Below are 24,494 nucleotides of genomic sequence, written 5' to 3' on the forward strand. Positions count from 1 at the left end.
GCTGCCCAGGGAAGTGGTTGAGTCACCATCCCTGGAGGTATTTAAAAGACGTATAGATGTGGCGCTTAGGGACATGGTTTAGTGGTGGACTTGGCAGGGTTAGGTTAATGGTTGGACTCGATCTTAAAGGTCTTTTCCAACCTAAATGATTCTATGATTCCATGATATTACTATTACAATGCTACTAGCAGTGTTCCTCAAGAACGCAATATCGACCCCATTATGTTCCACACCCAGAACACACTGCAGGCTGGTGTAAGTCACTGGTTTGCTGGCTGCTCGCTGGCTTCCTAAGAACAATGTGGAAAGGAAGCAAAAGTGACTCAAAGATATGCCCAGCTAGCATCGTCTGGATAGATAGAGTCTATCCAGATAGACTCCAGCACGTACTGAAGTCACATGCTGAAGGAAGATCAGCAACAGTGATGGCCACATCGCTGAGCCAAATCTTCCAATATTAAAACAATTTCAGTTAGAGGTCACAAACAAGAAATACAGTCACACTCCTGTTTGAGACACACTGCTCACACAGTCTGAAGCTGCTCTTCACTGATGAACTTCTCCTGTGACCTTCATGCTAGAGGTCCTCCCAAGGAGAGGTGAGGCGAGAGGCAGAGAAGAGCAGGAACAGCCCAACAGATATGGGGCTATTACCAGTCTTTGGAGAGTTGGAGCTCCACTTCCAGTTTCAGCTGCCGGACTGCTGTGACTCAGTGACAGCTTGAGCTTTCATCGGAAAAGGAAATATTTCTGACTTTCCTGGTTGCAGACAAATGAAAGGTTCTTCAGTACTTAAAGAAAAAGCCAAAGTTGCTTTCTTGCCTCAACTTATTACTAGTTTTTAAATCACATCATCTACTTTATCTCGCTATTTTTCACTGCTTAGTGTTAACCACACTAAACCTTTCAGACAGCCTTTCAGACATAATTCTCATGACCGAAGCAGAACTAAGTGCACTGCGTGTTAGAGGAAACAAAAGGACCAGTTAAAGATTTGCAGCCACTCTAGATAAAAGAGGGATATTTTAATTAGAGTGGCCCTTCTACAGATCACATCCAAACCACATCAAATACATACAAATACTGACTGCAGGAAATTAAAGTTGGAGACTTAAAAATACGAATAAATCAAGGAATTCTCATGCTTAACTTTGTCCTCTGACCCCCAAGGTCTCCTTTCCTGATCCACTTTGCTGACACGAACAGAAAGTTGGTCGATCTGCCAAAACAGGCCCTGTTCTCACCTCCACATGCCCACACAGCCCGAAAGCAATGAGTTCCTCTCCACATCACTGCCCATTTGGATGTGCACTACTGTAATTATTTCCCCATTCACAATGGGCCAAATCAGCGCCACTCAAAAGGGCTTGGCTCACAAGTAGGCTCGCCTCCTCTTGCTGGGGTTTTGGGTGAATGGTGCCTCTCCCATCCCCGCAGGACATCCTAGGCTTCTCACAGCCCCCTGCGAAGCAGCTGCAGGGCACCGTCCTTGGCATCCCCCTGGAAGATGCTCTGCTGAGCCATGCTGGAACAAGAGCAGTGCTTCCTCTTTGGGGGATCTGTGCAAAACATCCAGAGATAAAAATCAGTGCAGAATTAAGAGACCTCAGTAAATGAGAACAAACTAAATAGTTCTGGACTGGGTTCATCTAATGCCATTCCTATTAGAAAAGCAGTACTTCAGTTGTACTGCGACAGAAGCCGAGGAAGGGATATGGCATTTCCACACTGAAGAGGCGAAGGGTAAAGATGGGGAGGACGTCAAGTGAAAGTACCGCAGAATCAAGTGGCGTGGGGTAATAACTGCGTGTTTCATAAGCTAGATATCTTATCTTTGCTGCGCACAAAAAAGAGTCGCTAGCCTAGCTGGTGATCATAGACTGGCTTCAACACAATAGAGCAGGCACTGCGCGCTCTTCCAAGGGTGAGATAAACTGTCAAGTGAATTGGAGATTAACTATCCAGATGTAAATGAATTCATTGCTATGCAACTGATAGGGCTCAGGCCTGGTTTAGTGCAGGATGGAGTCAGGTTTGGAGAGCTCTCTCAATGGCCAAAGAATTTATAACCTGTATTCATGGCGCTCTCTGTAAAGGGCCGCCTAACAATGCAGGAGCTTGCAAGCATTGTTCCTTTTGAAGGGCTTCGCCACTCCACCCCCACTCTTCTGCCCCCAATTTACTCGCCTCCTCCCTGGATCCCCCAACAGACCCGCTCCGCACCCTTCCCTCCTCCTGATCACACAGGAAGAAAGCCAGGGGGAGGTGACCTCCGCAGCAGAATTTGCTATTCATGTTCCGTTCCCCCTCACAAATCCTTAACTTCTTGTCTCTTTTTAATCTTTTTTCTCTTGAGAAAGAAAAGATCAAAGGGCTTGGGGCTGATGCTTTCTGAACTAGGCACTTCTTGCCATGGGAAAACAGCGACGGGGAAGGGCTACACAAAGATGCTTGTGACTGGGGGTGGGGGGAGAGACGATGAGACAGGACTTTCTTCCATGGAAATGCTTTCCGAAAGCCTTTACCAAGCAGCCCTGCAAGTAAGATGCAGCTATCCAGCATCCATCCCAGCCCGCCAGGCCCGGCTGAGGTACCACAGCAGCAGCAATGAGAGCACATTTTGTTTTGGGGTCACACATGTACAGCGTTAGTGCCTCCCAACACCGAGGAGGGAAATCCAGAGTCCAGGTGCGCACTGGACTGCGTGGCCCACAGCCACCACCAGCAGGTCCCTCCTGTGGCGACTGGAGCATGGGAGCAGTGCAGACCTTGTCTGCAGGCCACTCGTTTCTCCTGGGTTCCTTAGGAATGCATTTTTGAAAGAAGAAAACAGATGCACTCACACGACTGCTCCAAGCATAGAGAAAAAAACCACCAAAGCGAGTGCGTGCAGAGCTGTCCCGCATGCCTTGGCCTCACCACGTGCACACGGCGGAGCTTCACCTTCACATCTGCATCTGTATGCTGACATCGAGCTGCCAAGCCCATGCAGGGCTAAACGCAGGGGCTGCCTTTCAAAGTTTTATTTAAAACACTCCCTAGTTCCAAAAAGACAAAGGATTATGCTCTGTATTTTCAAGCGATCCATCATTGGTATGGAGGAGAGTTAAAAGTTTCTATATTCACCGAGAAGAAAGGGGAGGGATGCAAAATACTTCCGTCTCAAGCTGGCTGTGATGAGAGTTTATCTCAAGGCAGGATTGTGAGGTCCCCAGATACCTTTCCAGGGCAATGTGGATTTTTGCCTCATTCAGTAATCCCAGTTTGTCACTGGCTGTCTTCAGCCAAGGTAGATGAGTCGCAAAGCAGAAGCTGCACACAAATTAGAGATTTGTACCAAAGCACTGATACCAAATATTTCAAGGAAAAAAGTGCTCTTGGCCCAAAGGTTTGTGTGAGTTTCCAGCTGGAGATGGAACTTCAAAGTTCAAATCTCTAACGAGGGAACAAGCCTGCCGAGAAACCTTTAATCATTGTCGCTTGGACAAGCAACACACAAATAATCTCCCTTTCAGAGGTCTCCTGCTCCTGGGAAGTAGCTGTTTTGCACACTTATATTTTGGAAAAACATTACCTGGGCTTGAAGGACTGATCCGAATTAAGGTTTTTTTTACTTTAAACCTGAAATCAAAGCTTGCTGGCATGGAAGGGGCAATCTGCAAAGACTATTCAGTTGTCCAGGTTCAGTCCTGCCATCCCCTTTTCTAACAGAAATCCCTCGTTTCTCTTCCTGTTCATCTACCCTGAGGGCCGGTCCAGGACCCTTCAGAGGGAGGCTGGGTCACCAGTGCCTAGTTCTTCTCTGACACTTCTGCTCTGGTCCCTGCTTTGCATTTTGCTTGTGCAAGAGCTCTCGTGGACTTTACAGTCTCCCTCATGTACCACTGTCCTCTTCCAGAAGGTGTTGGCACCTTTGTACTCTGCATCAAATAAAACACCCTTCTGATCTCACCGGTAAACAACCTCTTCAGAGCCTTCAAGCTCACCGGCATCGAGCAGCTCGGGGACAACTGCCTCACTGTTCTTCCAACTCTGGGACACGCAGGACAGGGCAGGATCTGAGGCTTGCTTCACACATTTAATATTAAATTATTTGAGGAACAGTCTTACTTGTATTGCATTGACAAAAGCTCGTTTCTTGGCCAGTTCACACTCAAACCCATGGGCCTGAACTCATATCAGGAGTACGTCTCTACGCACTAATGACCACGTCCCAACCTTAACTTCTCATGCAACTTCTGATTCAACTCAGTAACGTTAGATTAAAATCTGCTAAACGTGTTGCAGTGTAAATCCTGTGAGGGCTTCACTAACATACACCACAAACGAACTGCAGCACCTACAGTGCTGTAACAAATTATAGGTCTTAGAGGAACACTGAAAATTCACACGACTTTTCTGCCTTCAAAGCTGGTTTCCTGACACAGACTTTAAGAATGTGTTTCCTCTGTAGGCTCAACGAATGCCTGAAACACGCTGGTGAGCCAAGGAGAACAGCTGCCTCTCTTCAGATTTGAACTACTTTCACCACCACCCCCAAAACCAAGCACAGGAGCGTTCTCATTATTAGAGAGGATAAGTGTTTGTGCTGAAAGAAAAATGTAAATTGCTCTAAGAGAGATGCCAAATTAGCACAAGTGACCCACGACCAGAAATGCAAAAATTCTCTAGTGGAGATTTAAAGGCAGTTGAATGTCTCAGCAAATTATCTCCGAGGCTGCCATGATGACAAGCCTCGTCTTGCACTCATGCTACGATCACTATAAAACAGTTGTTGTTCCAAAGCGTTTCTGATTAATTTTGCTCTACCACTGGGGAAAAAAATGAAAAATGTCACCGTCATAAAACTGCCAGATGTGTGTGTGTGGTTAAATCATACAGACCCTTCAGGTGACAAATGCCTCCCTCGTTTTCCTGGCTTTGCCAGTGCACTGCAAACCAGGTCCTTGGCACTTCTGTCGAGTCCTGAGTTTCTTTTGAGCCAGAATAACAATCCAGCTAAACTCAGATGAGGTTCTGTAAAATGGATTATTGTCCAAGAGAGGTAAGCGAGAGACACAGGCTGCAATGTGACAATACAGCAAATCCAGCAGCAAAGCTTCTGCTCTGGGGTCAAAGGCAGCGGAGGCACGTGACATGAAGCACTGACACAACACAAAATTAGGGAGCCAGTTCATATTCCTACAAAAAAAAAAATTTAAAAATTCAAACTGACTTGTCCTGGCTGGCTTTCAGCTGGAAGGGTATTGCCTGCCAGTGCTTCCTGACACATCAGTCACCTTCTGTCCCCTTCCAGCTGGCACTGGGATAAGTGATCCTGCCCTATGCTCCAGTGGACAGCGTGCAACCATACACCCAGCCCCAACCCAGCCCAACCGTACAACCCACCGGCCCGCAGCAGGAACGGTGGTAACAAATTGCTCCTCTTTAATGGTCACCCAAAGATTTGCACTCAGGCCTTCTAGGAAGAAAATGTCATTTATACACAGGTCTGTATGTCATCGTAAGGATCTATATAAGTGCCAAACCCTCCTGTTTTTCCTTTCTCTGGTCAGTAAGGACTTTACTGGTTTTTCCCAGTACGTCCATGAATGCTCAGAAAGAAACCCAGCAGCTCAAAAGTGTTTTTGATGGAATACTATAGACCTAAGGTATTTGATTAGCAATTTGTCATGAGGCAAGTACTAAAAGCACACCGTAAGCACATTAAGAAACACCATGTCTACAAGATACAGAAAAGCTGTAGTAACATGCACAACGTAGAAACACGGGATGCGCAGAGAGAGAAAACCCCTTGGTGGCACTGACTGCAACTACGGCTTTTTGGAACATTGCTGTATGTCTCCATAAGCTGAAAAACTACAGTGTTACCATTATTAAAATACTCCCTATAAGGAGAAAAGCAGGGCCAATGCTCCAAGGAGACATGCATGCAGCCTTGTTCCCTTTCTAAAAATGAATCCTGATGAATATGTGACCTTTTTATGACTCCTTCCCTACCAACAAACTGGCTTCACACAAAGAATGTGAATATACATTTGAAGCATATACTAGGGGAAACTGAATTGTGAAGATGTAAGCTTCAGAATCTGCACCAGAAACCTACATTTATCAGTTGTTTCCATCCAGACAGGGGACAGAAATAAATTGATTGATGAATTCAACCTTTCAAACTCCCAGAGTCTCCAGTGAGCACCTTGAGTGAACTCTAATGAAGACGTAGATAAAGATTTGTTGACTGAGGCTGAATTCTTCTCAGCAGCCCAGGAGAGGGATACACGAATCCCCCTGAACTTGGTGGGAGTTGGGTTCCTCATGTCCACAGCCACCAACAAAACATCCACATCTGGAGTTCCTCAGCAAGCAATCTTAAAACCAACACAATAAACAAGCGTAACAAAGCTGCAAGCTGTCTTCAGATAATTTCTACACAGAAATGAAATTCATAGTAGTAAGAGGTTTGTACATTCCTCGTTCTCAGGGGAAAGCCCTAAAGGACATGCAGCAGGTCCATGCAGTGCCTGGGTGACCCTGCATGGTGTGGGACACGCTCTCTTCTCAAACAGCAACTCCCTACTTGGGACCAGCCTGCTCCCGCTGAGAGCCCGGAGGTGGCACTGCCTACGTGCCACCTGTCACAACGCCACCTGAAACGCAAGTCTGAAACGCAGCAGCTCGGCAGGACTTGACCAACCGCACTCCATAGGGATTTCAAGTGTGGGCAGGGGGACTCCTCGTACTGCACCCCTCTGCGGGAGCTGAGAGCACGAGCAAATGGAGACTGGGCAAGACACAGAGCTGCTCCCTGACACACAGCAGCCCTGGCTCCTGGCAGAGCGGGCACCTCCAGGCCAGCAAAGCCTATACCGCCCACCCCACCACAGCCCGTGTGTGCTTTCATCAGGCCCATGGGCAGGATGTCATGGCACCAAGAGGAAAGTCCCGTTTCAGTTTCCGCGGTGCCCTGAGCTGCAGCATGCTGTGAAGTGTGGTGAACACCTTTTCCTCCGGCTTTTCCTCCTCATTTCTGTCTCATCATTTGGCCACAACAACCCCATGCAGTGCTACAGGCTTGGGGAAGAGTGGCTGGAAAGCTGCCCAGCAGAGAAGGACCTGGGGGTGTTGGTCGACAGCCAGAGCGGGCACCTCCAGGCCAGCAAAGCCTATACTGCCCACCCCACCACAGCCCGTGTGTGCTTTCATCAGGCCCATGGGCAGGATGTCATGGCACCAAGAGGAAAGTCCCGTTTCAGTTTCCGCGGTGCCCTGAGCTGCAGCATGCTGTGAAGTGTGGTGAACACCTTTTCCTCCGGCTTTTCCTCCTCATTTCTGTCTCATCTTTACTTTCTCGCTACCTGTTGGGTGATGCTTTTATAGCAGCATCTATCACCACAGCAGCCGAGTGCACCACAGAAGACGGAGAGCCCCCAAAGGCCTAATTTTCTTCCCAACTTTGTCACTTTGCTTTTGCATTTCAATTATTTTCATAACAACAGGCTGTGAAGCCATGAAGATCGTTGTAGCAGGCAGCAAGCAAGGAAGAGGGCTGTTGTTACAAGCGTACGCTTTTCTCTAATGGCAGCCTGGAAAAGTACTGAATCACATTTCTTGTCCAAATGTGCTCTGCTCTGCAGTCTTCCACTGAGCGGTGAGTAAATAGTTTCCCATAAAAGCCCAGGGGCCTGTGAAAGAGCCCAACAGAATCTTACTCCCTCTTTAACTTCCAAAACCCATTAACTTCTCCCTCTTTGTAACTGCCCCAACTAGTAGGGATTTTTGGAAACAAACCTCTTCAGCAGAGGAGCAGGAGCTACGAAGCTGGAGGCTGCAGCCGGGGAAGCCACATGGCAGCGTCCCCTGCACCCCGCCGCTGGCTCTGCGGCACGGGGACCTGCACCGCAGCGGGTGCACCGGCTGAGCCCGCGGGCAGGTAAGCACAGCAGAAAAAGCGGCGCTTTCTGCAGCTACAGGGAGTTTCCTGGAAGAGTGGTGCGGCGAGCCCAGTCCTGGATGGTGCCTCGCTGCAGGACTCCCTCTCCTTGGCTGTAATTCCTCCATCTCAACAGCAAGTTCAGAAAATAACGTAATGAAAACAGTCTTTTTTTTTTTTTCTCTTTTTTTTTTCCATCGCTCATTTTATTTTACTGAGCTACTGCATACGGAGCCGAATCTTTATTTTGGCTCATGTCCTCTTGCAATATCATTACCCGCGCGCAAAGGAAAAGCCCTCTGGAGATTTCCAATCCAAACAGGCCCTTGTTTTATCTACAACTATTTGAGTACATGACCTCAGATAACCCCGTGGCCAACTGTGTGCCAAATTCAAACTGCAGCCATGGGAACTTTAAATACAGAGAAGATTTTCCAGCTTCCCTCCAAAGGGAAGACGTTGAGTTTCTTGCTCTCTTTTGGTCCAACGGAGCCGGGAAGCCAGGCTAGGCCAGCAGGAGCACGTCCCCGGAGCCGTGGTGGCACCGTCGTGCCACGAAGTTCACCTCCGCCACGGGAAGCTGTTCGGTTTAGGCAGCAGCACAACTGACCTCTGCTACGTACAAACAGTCACTGTCCCCTTTGCTTCTCAGGGTACTGCTCCGGCTTCAGATTACTGAAAAGACAAACAGCTGCACTTGGGCCAACAGACTCACATGTAAGACTGTGTTTGGATTACTCTGGACAGGGGAGGTTTTTCATCTTCATTAGCCTGCTGTTCACAGCCATATCCACAGTTTCTCATTGGGTCAGAGCCTCCTGCTCTCTACTGATGTTTATGAATCTAAATAAATCAATTAATCTGGCATTTTGAATGAAACTCGGGAGATTTTGGCAGCTGGTGTTTGACAGACATTCAGTACATGTGGGTATCTAACTCTGCAAGTCCTTGGAAAACACCAGCCCAGAGAATTTAGGCACCAGAATCAGTGATAAGTATTTTTCACAGCAGTGACCACTTGCTTTTTCTCCCCAGATCAACACTTCTTCATGTTACCACAAATGCATTAATACGAAAGAGGAGAATGAATCCTAGAGCTGAACGCAAGCACAAAGGAAAAAATCTCAAGCTCTAGGAACAGCACAGGAATTCGGTCTTGACAGTCTCCGTATCATTTTCCGACACTGTCACACTGAACATATGCCCACATTATTTCACGTCAGGAACCAACCTCAGCGAGAAGGGCACAGCCCGGCGACCCCTCGAGAGCTGCTCTGTTTCTCCTCACTGGGATTTCCGTGTCTGTGCAATGGGGCACTCGCCCCCGCGGAGCCGGGCTGAGGACACGAGCTTGTTTCGCAAGTGGCTCTCCCAGCTGCACGCCGTTCGCATCCTGGGGCACGCCAGGCTTCCTGGGACTCAATGCAGAAACACAGAGTTTAAAATAAGCATTTAAGCAGAGGCAGCTTTGACACAGGGATGGAGGGCAGGACTTAGATGCTAGGCATTGCTTTTGCACCTCGAGCAGCCCCGTTGCCTCGGTCGGGGCCCCCAGACACCGCAGCTCCCGGAGCAAGACTGGGTCCAGTATCCAGCTGCTGGGCAGGCTGGTCACACAAACCCAGGGCAGTTTTCGGCTCTATGCAACCATACATTCATATGCATTATCTAGAGACCTTTGCATTTCAAGGCTGTTGTTATTTTGATCTTTACAACCCCTGGAAAAAATGAGTTCAATTAAGTCTCATCATTAGGAATTCACATAAGGTCACTTCAAGGCTTCGTGCATTTCCTCTGGTTCAGATCTCAGTGCTTTTGGTGTTTCCCCTCCTCATTTATAACCCCGTTGCTGTAGGGCATTCCAAGTAAATCATCCACCACCAGTTTCCTCTCTTCAGCAACATGCATCAAGTTTTTCATTCAGGCTAAATGAAGCTTCAACTACTCTGTACACCATAGCCCAGTTAAAGGCACAGCATCACTTTGAGAGATGGCAGTTTTCCCCTCAATAAAAAAAAAGAAATTATTTTAAAACAGAAGAGAACGTATTAATTTTGATTCCTGTAGCAGGAGGAAAGATTTAGTTGCATTTGGTAGCACAAGAGCAAGCAATGAACCAATTCTTACATATTCTCTGGGAAATTCATTTGCTAATCACTGAGAAGAGCCCTTTTCACTATGAATAAATCGAGAAACATACTCAGAAGCTGTGAACTGTATTCAGCCACGATGCAAAACTGTGGTGAGGTGCACATCAGCTACAAGCTGATCAAAATGGTACGGTTTCTGTTTACATGGGAATAAGCGCCCACCTGACTGCGCACTTCATTTATAAAGCTGAAGATCAAATTTGAACCAAAACAGATTTCGAACTGCCAGAAGGGTCCAAAATCAATGGATATTAACAGGGTAAGGCTGAGACAGGCTGAGGCTTCATCTCCTGAGCCGAGACCGGACAGCCATGGAGGACAGGCCACCCTCCCCGGTGAGGCCCTCCCCAGCACACTGTGCGGCACCAGTCAAATTCTCTTAATTTGGCTAGGACTGAACAGACAAGGGCTGTTGAAGCGCTGGCCTGAGTTCTTTCAGCTGTGGGCTCACGAGGGCTTTGGCCAGCGTAAGCCCGTGCTGACACAGCGGAGGCAGAGTCCTCCTTCTTCCTCCCCTCCCGCACGGACGCACATCTGCAGAGCGAAGGGAACTGAGCTGGGTTAAAATTAACCATCTGGTTTTGACAGGTCTGTTTCAACTGGGATCAGTTCCCTGATCCAGCGACCCTACAGCTAAACAAGCACTTGTGTTGGGACAAGGGGGGCTTAGAGAGGCACCGGCGTAGGGGAGAGGTGAGAGGAGAGGTATGGCTTCATCTGGCAGCAGCGTCTGCCTACACCGACTTAAAACTCTCATGAAATCATGGCATAAGCATCGGAATCCCATTTCCAATAGACCCTCAATGATCCTCAAGTGTTTTTCTGCCTCTTCTCTGAAAATGGCATGTAGGAGCCCAGCTCATTTAGACATCATTCACGTTCCTATTTGTATCCCCAAAATATCACTGTACCATCACTACACACTGGGGAAAAATGAATCTCGTCGTACCTCTGATACAGACCCTGGCTTAATTTTTCAAAGCCTTTCGTATTTTTCTATGACTTTCAGAAAGGATAGTTTCAGCATTAAAATGCAGTAATACCTCAAACTAGTGGGGATACTTTCCACCTAACCTTTTTCCTCTATTTATTCCGTGTCCTCTACTGACACAGCTATCTCTCTTCTGCTAAGCAACCGGCTATATACGCATGGATGAGTCTTTGCAACTGAAAAAATAACTAGGCTGATGCAGCTTAGGTAGGAGAATCTGACTGTGTGCATTCCTTCTGCGGCTGGCCCCAGGAAAAGGACACCCTGCCACTTTTAAACCTGGGAGGTCTTTGAGAGTTTGGCAGAAATCCCCTGGGAGGCCCGTCATTAGCCATTTAAAACTGTCTATAGTATAAGGCTGAATTGCAGCATCGGACAAAGCCCCTGCAGAGCTATCTGTCAGGAAAGGCTCCCAATACTGGCAGGGGCTGTTAACAGTAACAATGATGACAATATAGCAGGGATTTTCAGGGGTGGGGACTTCAAAGAAACCCTAAAGAGGTATTTTTCATTAAGAAGTAAGAAAGCAGCTGAGTATTGTTTTTGGCACTAAGGCTGAATATGAATGATACTGCGGTAAGTCACAGATCAGCGACAGCATAAATTGACACTGATTTAAATATGCATGTGCTGCTTTTCAGTACTGCTCCCATTACATCGGTTCTGCATTACCTGGCCAAGACAGCAGCCCTTGGACCATCCCTCATGCTGGTTACCTTGGGATCCTCCAGGGCTTAGAAATATCAGTAAGCAGCCAGCAAGCCCCTTATGACGGCCACTACGTGCCATTGCTGTGATCTTACAGGCAGATGGTCTAGTGCCATACTGGCATGTTAGTTCAGGGTTTCAGCCTGAACCCCCTGGTCACCTGCAGCCTCCCCACCGGGTGACACGCCAGCTCAAACTGGGAGTGAGCCCACGTGTCTCTGTGCAGGAATGACATGGAAACCACGGCCGGCAGGCAGGAAGAGTCAGGAGGGACTGTTGGTCCACAGGGACTTTTCTGCATTGAAAATCCAAATCTGTGGTTCTATCAGGGAGAAAAGGAAGACTATCATGAGAAAAGTATAAGATGGACACCATGAAACACTCCTGCTACAGCAAGTCCTTCTCCTAACCATGAGAATTTACTAATTACACTGTTTACTGCATGGACCATGATGATGAGCCTGTGAAGAGAAGTGCACCAATATAACCATTAACAAGAATATTCATCAGTTGGAAGCCACGACCTGCCCTCACCAGCATTCTCCCGGCTGAGATGACGGAAGGGCTCTGCAACCCCAGCAAGACCCAAACCTCGCACCCCCCTCTCAGGCGACTCATTTGCTTTGCCAGGCCGGGCTTGCTCAGCCCCGGCAAGATTTAGGAGCGCTGTCTTGCTCGTGAGCCCAGTCCCACCGTAACCACCTGTGGTTTATGTCCCTTTGAACTGAACCCAGGGCCAGCTTTTCCCCCCCGTCAGCCAAACCCCAAAGCTATCATATCAAGTCAGCACAGAGAAAGTGCCCTCAGGGTTTGCAGAGCAGATTGACTTTCACACCTCACTGGCCACACAGAAGAAACCCAATCTAAACAGCGTAACTTTGCATAACCGATTATTTTCACTGGGGTAATCTGAGCCCTCCAGTAAATGCCACTAAATGCCGCTGATCCAGGGAAGGCCCCGCTCAGGGGAGGAATAGCCCAACTGCAGAAGGCAGCCAGAGCGAAGGCTCATCAGGGCGAGGAAGGGCTGGTCCCTGCCACGGGATGGGTTTACTCCTGGGAGCGAAGGCTCAGTCCTTTGGCTCAGGCCAGTGTCTGCGCAGAAGGAAGTGCGAACAACTTTTTAGTGCCCAACTCGTTTATATAGTCAGAGATTGGAGTGTGCAAAAATAAGCCAAGGGAAGCACGCTAGCCAGAGCTGCAAGGCAGGCTGGTGTGCAAGAAGCTGTCTGGCTTTACTTGATGTCTTTTTGACTTTCCTTTCCACAATGTCCCACACATTTTGAGAGACTTCAGCTTTCAGGCTGACTCCCCAGTGACCTATTATCCTTGCACATCGATCACTCCATCCTGTCACCAAACAGCCATTCACATGACCTTGTTTGCATGGAACCATGTTCCTCCTCTGTCACCAACTTCCTTCTCTCTAACCACCAGCTCATTTCCTCCTGCAGGACCCAGCTCAGTGATCTCCCCTTCTTTAAAGTCCATGAAATTAGACAGTTAAATTAAAATCTGAACAGCTGCAGAGATTAGTGGTCTGCCCACACCTCTGCAGGACGCCCATACTCGCTGCCATGCCCCAGGCTCCAGGCAGGGGCACTGCCCCAGGGTTGGGCTGCCAGAGGTGGAGCAGTCCATGCCATCGGTACACCCGAGACGTAACTTGCTCCTGCAGTCCCTTGTGCCTACAACGCACTGATCCAGCTGCATATGGGAACTCCCATTTCAGCCAGATCACTCTCAACATCTGGCTCCCCATGTGCCCCCTCCCCAAGCACGAGCTGCAAACATGAGGGAGGGACAAGCGTGCAGGGGACAAAGAGTGCTGGCCACCCTCCTGGCTGCAAGGCAGCCTTAGGCTGGAGTCACCTGATTGCAACCACAGCCATTAGAAGGGTCGGTTAGGAAAATAAACCTGGTTGAGCTCGCCTTAAACATATGATATTCCTACTTCACTAAAATGCCTCAGTAGGAGCAGCTCCCTCAGAAACCACCAAGAGAAAAGCCGAGGTGGGAACGGAGAAGGTACTGGGAATGAAAGAAAAACAGGCTTTCACCTGCATCTTCCCCCAGCGCTTCCCTGAATAACAAGATGATCGACAGGTAAATCATCTAAATCCACTTGTCCAGAGAAAACATAATGACTCACAAGAAGCATGCCCCGAATGTTCTGTTTTCCACCTTTGCTAAAACTCCTACGCTGTCATTCTCCCTCTAAGCTATCACTCCTGGTGTCAGGAAACCGGAGGGTACTTGGCTGCCCTCTGGAAGAAAAAAACTTGTGCCGTCGGGAGACTTTGTTCCAGATTAGCACACAATCAAATAAGCTCACTATAAAAACCTTCCCGCTACCAAGGGATTTCTATTGCCTTCTTGGGGGATGAGAGAGACAAATTTATCCTGAGCCTCTTATAAACGACTGATTCAGCGACAGCATCCATGCCTAGCTCAGCAAAATCCTACCTTGGGCTTACAGCACGCAATACAGCTATTCATCAAGATAACTGCAAAATATCATCTTCTTCAAGACTGACACAATGTATGAATTGAGAAACTAATTTAAAAGCTTTCTGCTTATCTTTTCAGGTTTCACCAGGATACTGCTTTACCTGTCTCTCTTTCTGAAACACTGCATGATCCTTGGATGAAATGGTTTACACAAACACAAAATGGTTTCTTCTTACATCAAGCAAGTAATTCAGACCACGCGCACCTTTTGGGGACAAGGTCTTCTCGAAAAGCCCAAACCCTATGTATGTTGCTTACCATCTTCATCATTAGCTGCTTCTAGCTAAAAATGCCTTTGCAGGAGTAGATGAAGAAGGAAATCACCTATCATATCCCACAGGGGTCCACAGACGTACGGTTTTGATGTAGGGTGTCACCTCGTACAATTAATACTATGAATAACAGATATAGTTCATTTTATGCCAATAGGAAGTTACACAGTTTAATGCCTAAAGGTCTTCAGATAAATGCTGTCGAGCAATTACAGATCTGGCAAATTCTACAATGAAGCCAAGTATGTGTAGCTCAGTGTATAATGCTGACTCAAACGAAAGCTTCAAAAATGCCTAGGGATCACACATTCTTCTGAAGGAACAAAGGTCTGCTGCCGGTATTAACAGCTGCCCAGGCAAACACTGCAAATCTTGGATGACTGCAAAACTGTTCATTCCCCATGAAGCACGTAGCAGGATTTAATTGCATTTGCAACAACAGGACAAGGGTTTTGTGCAGGATTCTCCACAGGATTTGGGAAAACATTGCCGTGATATTACCTGTGCTACAAGATGGCCCACATCAAACTGTTTAGAAGAAAGGCTCCTTTCTGACACTACTCAATCACCTTGATCTATGAAGTGATAACAAAGGCCTAGAGGCCTTCTGGATGGGTTCAAATCAATTCACTTCACCTGTTCTACTAATGAAGCTGGTCACTCCATTGTGAAAGCAAGAACTTTGACATTATTTAACTTTTAATGTACAAGGTCGCTCAAATAGCAAGACCCACTGATTCTATTGCTGGTTTATATGAAGGATTATCATGCTGAGAACCCACCAGTATAAATATACAGCCATTCAAACACCGGGAATTGGACATCCCATCCTTACCATGACATACAAACAAAGAGCATTATAAGGGCACCAATGTCAAAAAGGAGGAGAAACTCCACAGTGTATAAAACATGGGAATTTTGACTTCTTGACACAGTCAATACACTGAACTTTGACCTCAGGAGGCACAGGGGACTGGAAACCAACAGAACTTAAATTGGCTACAAATCTCTTGTTTTCTCATGACATTTGAGAGAAAACATGGGGACGGTTTCTTTGGGACACATGGGAGTTATAGCTGTGTCACTGCCTTCTCCAGAGAGTTCTTCGCTTTCCTTACAGTCACTCCATCTCTGTCACCCACTGACCTTTCATTACTTTCTCCCAGTGCACCAGCATCACTGCTGACCAATGCACTTCACGATCTGTCCAAACCCACGAGAGGAAGAAAAAGCCTTGTACAGAACTGTATAAAAGGACATTTACTCTGCACTACATTGTGTCTTCTTTTCTATGCTAGTCTAAATACAAGTGCTGTTTTCACTGCCAATCGTTGTTTGCTTGTGCTGTTTCCACTGGCTAAAACCAGCATTTTTCCAGCTAGTGTTGCCCTCCAGGAAAAAACACACATTCATACCTTTCTTGCGTTTAGCACAGGAGAACAAAACTGGTTCCCAGGAATAAGGATGATTTCCTCAAAAGAAAACATTTGCTGTCCGCTGAGGTTTGACCTCTAATGGCTAATTTGGCATCATCATTTTGAGCACTGTAATACATAACACCGTGAAAAATTAACAGCCTTTTCCCCTCCTGAAGTTTAATATTCACCTGCAGCTTTGCAAGTGAAAATAAGAGAAAGGAAATAAATACACAAACTGAAACCTTGGGTATAGTCTCTCAAATACGTCCACAAAAAGAACCTAAAGACAAAGATCTGTAAAGGAAATTTCACTGGAAATCAAGCTTTTGCAGACACTGAGAAAGAAAGTCTGCAACATGAGACCATCTTCCTTGAAGAAACACAGCTGATCTGCTGCATTCCCATATCTGACTTCCACTGGTCTGTGTAAAACATAAACTTCACGCTAACACTATGAAAACAGTCAACATGCTAGAGAGACAACAGTCTGCTCTGAGCTGGTGAAAGGGGAAAAAAAAAGTCTCAGGCTGTCATTCTTCCCTTGCTGTGACCTTCATGCTCCACTGAATTTCTGAAGATACTGAAATCTTGGCAGGGAAGTGTACAGTCTGTGGGAACCAGGCAGCACTGTCCGGGCTCGCTGGTGAGAATTAGGCCCAGTCGAGCCCTTTTTTTGGGGGGCTCTGAGCTTTACATGGACAGCAGTGCAGTGCTAAGCAAGTTACAGGCTGGGAATTTTACAGGATTGGTGCTGTACGCACTTGTGTATCGTGTGGTGGAGCCGGTACGGACGACATGCTGCCCACCTTCCTGCCCTACACCTGTGAGTTGGGGCTCGATCAGCTCCCGCTGGGATCTCCACCCGGACGAGGCACGTTGTTTCCGTGTGCCCCCATGTCCCTGCACGTAACGGTGACCACTCGCTATGAGCTCTCACTACGGTTTATAAAGCCTTAGAGATCAGCAAATAACAATCTCAACTGGAGACTCGAAAGGAGCACAATTTGCCACGACAAATTATCACAAACCCTGATGCTATTTAACGACCATCGAGTAGAGCCACTTCCAAATAAAAAGAGCTACATCCCTCTGAATGAAACGCTGCTGCGCCAGGGCTAGGTGCATTCACGACTGAATGCTCACATTCAGACAGTCCCGGGACAAGTACCTTTTGAGGTCAATTCGCTCCCTCAACAATGTCTGTAGAGGCAGAATAATACCAGCTGTGCTTCCTGGCCAGAGTCTCAGCAGCACAAGTTGCAGATTACATCTAAATTGCCAAGCCCAGGATAAACAAAAAGATTAAGAGGGCCTTACCCTTTGTGTTGAACAATCGCACTCTGAAGCAAGAAATCACAGCCTACGTAGTGGGTAGGCACAGGGCTGAGTTTTCAGTTTGGGTTAAGGGCTGGTGAGGAGTAAGCAGCTAACTCACACATCTGGGGAAACCACAGATGCTGTTAATCACAGGTTTTCCTGACCTGTAGGCGCTGACAAATTGCATCCTATGGATGAACCTTTTATTAAACCACAGAGGGTTTCGAAACGATATTCTCTTTCTCAGCATTCCCAAGTCGACAAAATCCAGTGCACATGACCCTTCTTAAATCTTCATTTAGATGGTTACACGGACCTTTCCAAAGAGATTTCAGAGCTGAAAGGAAGTAAATAGGGACATGACGTTACATCAGTGGAAGGCATCTCAAAAGCTGAAACGTGGGCTCCGAGAACTGACATTTTCAAAATTCTTTGATGATCGCCCCAGCCCCATTTCAGTTGCAGATGCTTTTTGTCCTAAGCAACTCCTGAGACAAATCCCTTGCCATCTGCTGGGGCAGAAGCATTTTACGAAATACACAGCCTTTAAATTCTACTGGTTTTTCACTGCACATGGGGAAGGACAACTGGGACATTTAAAAGAATAAAATGACTGTTGCTCAGGCCAGAAAGGTGACCACAAAACAAAATTGCCCTGGTCCCACTTCCATGAGATGCTAGGGCAGGGAGATAGCTGCTCAGCTCTCAAGTTAGTGAGAAAGATGATGTCTGGCAGTTCTCATCATCATCTGGACCGACAGAGCAACCCACATAAAAGGAACAAAAAAGCCTGCTGATCAGATTGGTGTGACAGAGGCTCATGAGAGACATGCACATTTTCAACTTAAACAACAGCTTGAGGGATCTATATTACTAATTATCGACTAATATTGCCAGAGTTCCCAGGCTGGCTTCAAAGGTTCTCGCAAAGTGCCCCAAGCACAGGGTTTTTCATCTAATCATAAGGCCTTTTTCTTTGTCCCTGCTAAATGGATTGCTCCATACTGGGCTCCCTCTGCGTAAATCAGCTTGCACATGATGAGCTTTGCAGCAATGAAATTCGTTACCTTAACCACAAAAAACCAGAAACATTTGCTGCAACTGTTAGAACACTTTTGCACCTAATTTCAAAAAAAATGGTGGTTTCCTCTCTTTCTCCCCCCCTCCTCCCCGCCTACTCCTAAATCCCATGCTAACACCTTTCTAAAAGGCTGGGGTGAGCAGCTTAGAAACTGAGAGACCAGGGAAGGGGGGGGAAAAAAAGATATCAGATCTCCAGACAATGAAATAAAGCAGCTATCTCTCACATCCTGCAGCGCTCAGGCTGAGGTCATAAGTTAAACAGGACACCAGAATAGGTGATGTAATTTGCTTATTTAGGATCAGAGCATTCAGTGAAGTGAAAGAGACAACCTATTTGAATTTGTAGATAATCCTATAATAAATGCAGGGCTGTTCAGTTGCAGAAACTGCAGCTGGAGCCTGAGATTTTTTTTTTCTGTGCACATTTATTTTTGCAGGGGATATAATTGCAATCATTTTTCCTTGCAGGAAAGCCTTGAAACCTCACCTGGGATCAGCCTCCCATTGCGTTAGGTATTGTTCAAACAGGGTCCCTGCTCCGGACAGCTTAAAGGCTAAAGGGTCAAGTCAAATAGAGGGTGGGAAAGGAAAGAGAGGCGCAAAGGAGGCAAGGAGGTGGCACAGCCACACCGCAGGACCCAGGTCCCCCAGCCCACTCCCTCCCTTCTACAAGAGCAAAGCTTCGGACTCAAAATTGAGCTGAGCAGCAGTTAGGCTTTCAAGTAAAGCACAACTCAGCTTTTCTGAAGACGGACAGGCCCTCCTGGCTCCAAATCTGTCTGCAGAGCGTCAAACCAGCAAGGATTTTACAGCAGAGTTATAATCCTTTAACGACGAGGTTCTTCTATAGCAGGAGTAATTTGTCGGCGATCCCATACAACACTGAACACACTGTTTTCCCTTCAAACTGTCGTGACAAACACTTGCGATATAAAGATTTAAAGCTAACAACTTGCGCTGTTTATCTCCTCAGTTTATCACCGTTCAAACCATAATTTCACCCTGTCAGTGCCGCAGAGAGCGACATTACTCACAACCAAAGGCTGCCAGCCCCTTTCCTGAATTTATCTTCTTCAACATAAGTGTTTTTTCACTGACAAGAAGTCGGCTAGGCCAGACACCATACCTTAGCCAAAGGACGCAAAATATCCTGGGTACCTGGGGCTTACTGAGAAGGAGAGCAGTAAATGAAGAGGCATTGCACACACTGCCAGGTCAGTAGATGCAGTCTACGCCTGCTTCAGACGGATCTTCAATGAGACGGCGCAGAAAAGCAAGATGGAAAAAGCCAAGTCAGTCACCCAGGTAATGATTTGGCAATCATGTCCATTTTCAAGTGTTTCTTTACGAGACTGGAATGGAGTTCATGTCCTCCTGCTGCCCTACCAGGCCATACGTGAGTGTCAAAGCAGGCAGGCATGCCCCATGGATGGACACCACGTCCGAGCGAGGGTGGCTGCAGCACCAGGATGGATGGGAGATAACCTCCTCCTTGAATGGACGGACCTGTGAGAGAAGCCGAATTTCAACCCCCCTATAAAATGACACAGCTGTCAGATGTTCATAGCCATCCAGTAGGTCACCTTCTTTAGCAGGTTTTGTTTCTTTCTTTCTTAAATGCAAGTTCTGTGTTAGAACTTCCTCCAAGTTGTCAAGAGCAGAGGATCACTGATCTTCCACTCAAGCCAGTTTGGTAGCTGATCCTAAGGCTGCTCACAACAGCCCCTGACAACTCCACAAAGATCTTCCTGACTAGTGTAAGGGACCAATGTGCTGAATTTATCATGTAAGAACACCCTCCAGCATGCATTTCACCATCACCCCTTTCTGAAGGAGCTACTTTTGGATATCCGAAAAGAAGAAAAGCTGGATACATGATATTCAAATGTGTGCAGAGATGACAGACAAAAGACATTTGCATTTCAAATAGAGGGAATGGGTTTATTTCAAAGCTTTTAAGGCTAGGAAACATACGACTTCATGGGGGGGTGGGGGTGGGTGCATGTCACCAGAAGACAGAATTCATCTTATTTTGACTCAGCCCCCCTAAAACGTTCCTCACCGAAGGCAATACCAGGCCTGGCTAAAGCTTCTCCATGACCATCACAGGGCCCTTAAGATGCAGCACTTGAGAGCCACGTGCAATAGGAAGACCATACTTGGAAGGCCAGAACTGATGCAGCCAGCTGTAGTCTCCATTCCTGGAGCCTTTACCCAGAGTAACCAAGTTGAAGCCCAGCACAACTGAAAGCAGAAATGCCGAGAAGCCCACGGGTGAAATTCTCCGTGCACTTGCTGCTCTAAGTCAGACAGAGGTAACCGGTATTTGCCATTGTTTTAACAGAAAAAGGCAGTATTTTGGCAGGGTTACAAAGCAAGCCCATTCTTTATATCTGCAAAAGAGAGACCGTCCATCCCTGCTGAGGGAGCTGACAGAGGAAACATATTTTACAGCAATCTTGGGTACAACATTGAATTGGGACCTATTTTTACCGTGTGCTCTGCACTACACACATTAATTGTTACAGCAACAATATTTGCTGACATATTGACTCAAATCATTTACAGAATAGAGGCCCAAGAGACAAAACAAGCCCTTGCTCCACGAGACAGAGAGAGTCAGGCAGGATGCCACATTGCTTCCTGTGACACACAGAAAACGCTTATCTACAGTGGATGACAGCAGCCGATAACCCATCTCCAGCGCTCTGGCAAGCACGACAGGGCTGTCCTTCACTGCCGGGCCCGCAGTTCAGACACCGGCCGGCCGAGCTCCACAAAGGCGAGGAAGGAGAGCGGCCCGGGTTACGAATGAGTACTACCCGGCCTCCTCCTTCTGCCGAGCACGTAGGCAGCAGCACTGGGTGTTTCTGGAGGCCCCAGCTTGCACGCCATCAGCACTCCCCTGCTACAGGGACAGCCGAAACCCTCGGTCACCAATTAGCAATACACATTTCTGCAAGGAGGTGGCAGACCTCAAAGCAGTTTGCAAGCCCTGAGGTCTGTAACCCGGTTAAAGACCAGAACAGGCAGTATGGAAGGCACAGCTCAGCAGTTTCAGGATCTAGCCTCCATCCTAATTAAGCCCAATTAGGTTTGCAGAGAATTAGGATGTTTTAGAAAGAACTTACAAATGAAGTGCTGAGGTCTCTGTTGGCCACAGAGCACCCTCTTAAAAGCAGAAATTTGCCATTTTTTATGTGGGCAGTCAATACTCTGCAGTTATGCAGTATGATCCTTCCCAACCAGCTGCCCACCGCTCTCCCCCTCGCACGCAGACCTACTGAGAGCCGCAGTGCCGAGCACCCCTGGGAAACTGGCTGGGTGTCTGCTGGACACGTGCAGCTGTAAGAGCTTGGATTCTCCTCGAGAGCAACAGCAACGTATTAGCGAAACTTGTACAGTCTGTAGAGGACAGCTGAACAAAATCAGCTCCAAAATGCCAAAGCCTTAAACGTAGGTAAATATATGAATCAGAACACAGAGCAGTTTGACAAATAATAGCATCTTCCCATGCCTAGCAGTATAAAACATGCAGCTGTTCTACCACCACAATTTACAGGGAAGGCATTTCTCCTGGAAGTAAGAGAACACTTAGTATATATTCCTAGCCAGATTGATTACTCCTATTTATATTGTAAACTAAGACAGCACGTACTAAAAAGCTGTATAGTTAAATAGTTCCAGACTCCAGATCATGGGCAAGGGGTCAGTTTTATATCGTATGCTGCACAGTCTCCTGCATTTATTACAGATATCAGAGAGTTTTCTGCAGCATGTTTTTTTGTGTGCTTATTCTTGGGGTATTTCAACAACCATCAGGAAGAACACTGCTATTTTATGGGATCTCAGGGAATCGGAGAATCCACAAGGTTTTTTAAAGTTTTTTTTTTTTTAAATAGCAAAGAAGCCAGTGCGTCACTATATAACAACTGCAATCTGTTCTCAGAACAATAAAACCGCAAGACTGAGCACACTATCTTATATCTGAATATATACATTTATCTTGAAGTAAGATCAACCCATATTATGTCGATCCAATCTGCATGGTGTTACGTCATTCTCCTCTTATAGACAACCTGCACAGCTGGACAACTCTCATTTTCTCTGTAAGTTACAGATACAGTTTCAATAACCGACATCAGATATAAGCAGAGGTCTAGAAAATGGTGCGTCACTTATAACAACTGCAATCTGTTCTCAGAACAATAAAACCGCAAGACTGAGCACACTATCTTATATCTGAATATATACATTTATCTTGAAGTAAGATCAACCCATATTATGTCGATCCAATCTGCATGGTGTTACGTCATTCTCCTCTTATAGACAACCTGCACAGCTGGACAACTCTCATTTTCTCTGTAAGTTACAGATACAGTTTCAATAACCGACATCAGATATAAGCAGAGGTCTAGAAAATGCTCTCTGGTGTGTTTGCTCAGAAGTCATTGCTATTCCTACAACACTTGTGCAGTTCCACCAGGCCAGGAGCCCCCACGAGCTTGACTACCAGGCACTGAGCCAGACTTCACTGCAGTGTTCAGCTGGCTTGTTTATTCCTGAGAGAAAGCTCCTTTTCTAGCCAGATTTGCAGTTTCTTCTTTTTCTCCCTTTAAACACTGATAAGATGAGAGATGTTGAAGTTGCAAGTTGGTTTATGTTACAGTTTTTGAAGGGATAGGTTTCAGCGTGTTACTGTAACAAATACATGAGTGAAACTGGAAGAGATGGAGATTTGAGCTAACACAATTAAAATTTCTTCTTAACAACAATCCACAGATATCCAGTGCCAAACACAATCTGTAGTCATCAACTAGCATGGACATGAATTAACCTAATAGCTTCTGAAAAAAAAAATACAGTCCTAAAAAAAAAATCCTCCTATTAAAGTAATTAAGTGTTATCAGAATCACAGAGCCATAATTAAACATGGTTTATAATTAAAACAGCATGTGTCCTAGACAGAGAACACAGCAACAAAGAGACTATAACCGTGATAGTCAATGCCAAAACACATGCCAAGTACCAAAAATCAGAAAAACAGCAGAGTTTCTAGCAAAGCTGCAGATGCAGTGCCTCTGCTCTTCTGACTTAGTCATCAACACTTCTGACGGATGTTAGCACACTCCGAACTCCTCACAGCTTTGCAAGATGTTGCCAAAGTTCAAGCAGAAATCTTGGGAACCGAGTAGAAGACACTGAGTGCAAGACCCAAAAAGCTGAAGCAGTGCCTGCTGTGCACGAAACGGCGAGCGAGCATGAACTTTAACTCAAACAAGCTTTGTCCTACCTGGCAGCGGCTGAAGATATCCGCCAGGGATACTTGAACGTTGAAGTGCTTCAGAACCTGCAGGGCCTGTTCTTTTGCCTTTTCTGAGCAGTTCACAGAGAAACACCTTCCTTCTGCTACCTGGGACTGCAGCTTCAAAAGACAAGTCGTAAACCAAAAAGACAATAAATGAGGCACTCCATGCATCATGATCCATGGGTTTCTTCCCAATACCCTTGGTTTGGTTTTAATTACAAATAATATTTGGCGTTAGTATGTGCTTACAGTCTAAATTTTGATCTGACAAGCACAATTGGTAATTTAACACTTAGCCACTGCTGCAATAGCTCTGAGACTACTGAAGCACTGAAGCACTGCAGCATTTTATATATATATATGAAACATGATCGCCCAAGTCCCCTTCAACTTAAAATTTGGTGGTGTGGTGCTGACAGGGGTAGCAAGAGGAAACTGAATTTAACCACAGCTTTCACATGAAACCTGGCCAGATCCCACACAGTATGCAAAAGCACAATGATGGAGATAATGTCCACTGACAGTTTTACCACTTCAACCCTTCCAGTTTATACACCGTTTCATCTGGACTTCACTGATGGCCAATGAATTTGAGGTGGTTGATGTGGACAGTCTCTCGATGTTTGTTCCACATTTAGCAGAGAAGTCTGTATCTGGGAGCAAGCACTGGGAAGTTCCAGGCACATCTTTATGAACACGATCAGTACTCACAGCGGGGTGGGATTAGCTGCATGCAAGTAAAGGAGACTAGCAGAGCCATCCTGTCCTCGCGTAGGGCATACAAAGGCAAAGGAACAAAGGGAACC

The 24,494-nt window shown here is 46.6% G+C and overlaps 1 protein-coding gene across 4 annotated transcripts in view; it reads right to left on the reverse strand.

The window, feature by feature from the left end:
* The window catches only part of EXD3 (exonuclease 3'-5' domain containing 3), a 234,744-nt gene that overhangs the window by 117,259 nt on the left and 92,991 nt on the right, over positions 1 to 24,494 (reverse strand). For 2 of the 4 annotated variants that reach the window (XM_009290644.2, XM_009290648.2), the window contains exon 18: positions 23,674 to 23,805. In XM_009290644.2, the coding sequence (XP_009288919.1) occupies positions 23,674 to 23,805 (132 nt within the window). Of the gene's footprint in view, positions 1 to 8,130; positions 9,349 to 23,673; positions 23,806 to 24,494 lie in introns of those variants that run through there. The other 2 variants (XM_009290647.2, XM_009290646.2) reach the window with 2 other exon arrangements.

This window comes from Aptenodytes forsteri, unplaced genomic scaffold, assembly GCF_000699145.1.
Source record: "Aptenodytes forsteri isolate BGI_AS27 unplaced genomic scaffold, ASM69914v1 Scaffold494, whole genome shotgun sequence".
Classification (NCBI taxonomy): Eukaryota; Metazoa; Chordata; class Aves; order Sphenisciformes; family Spheniscidae; genus Aptenodytes; species Aptenodytes forsteri.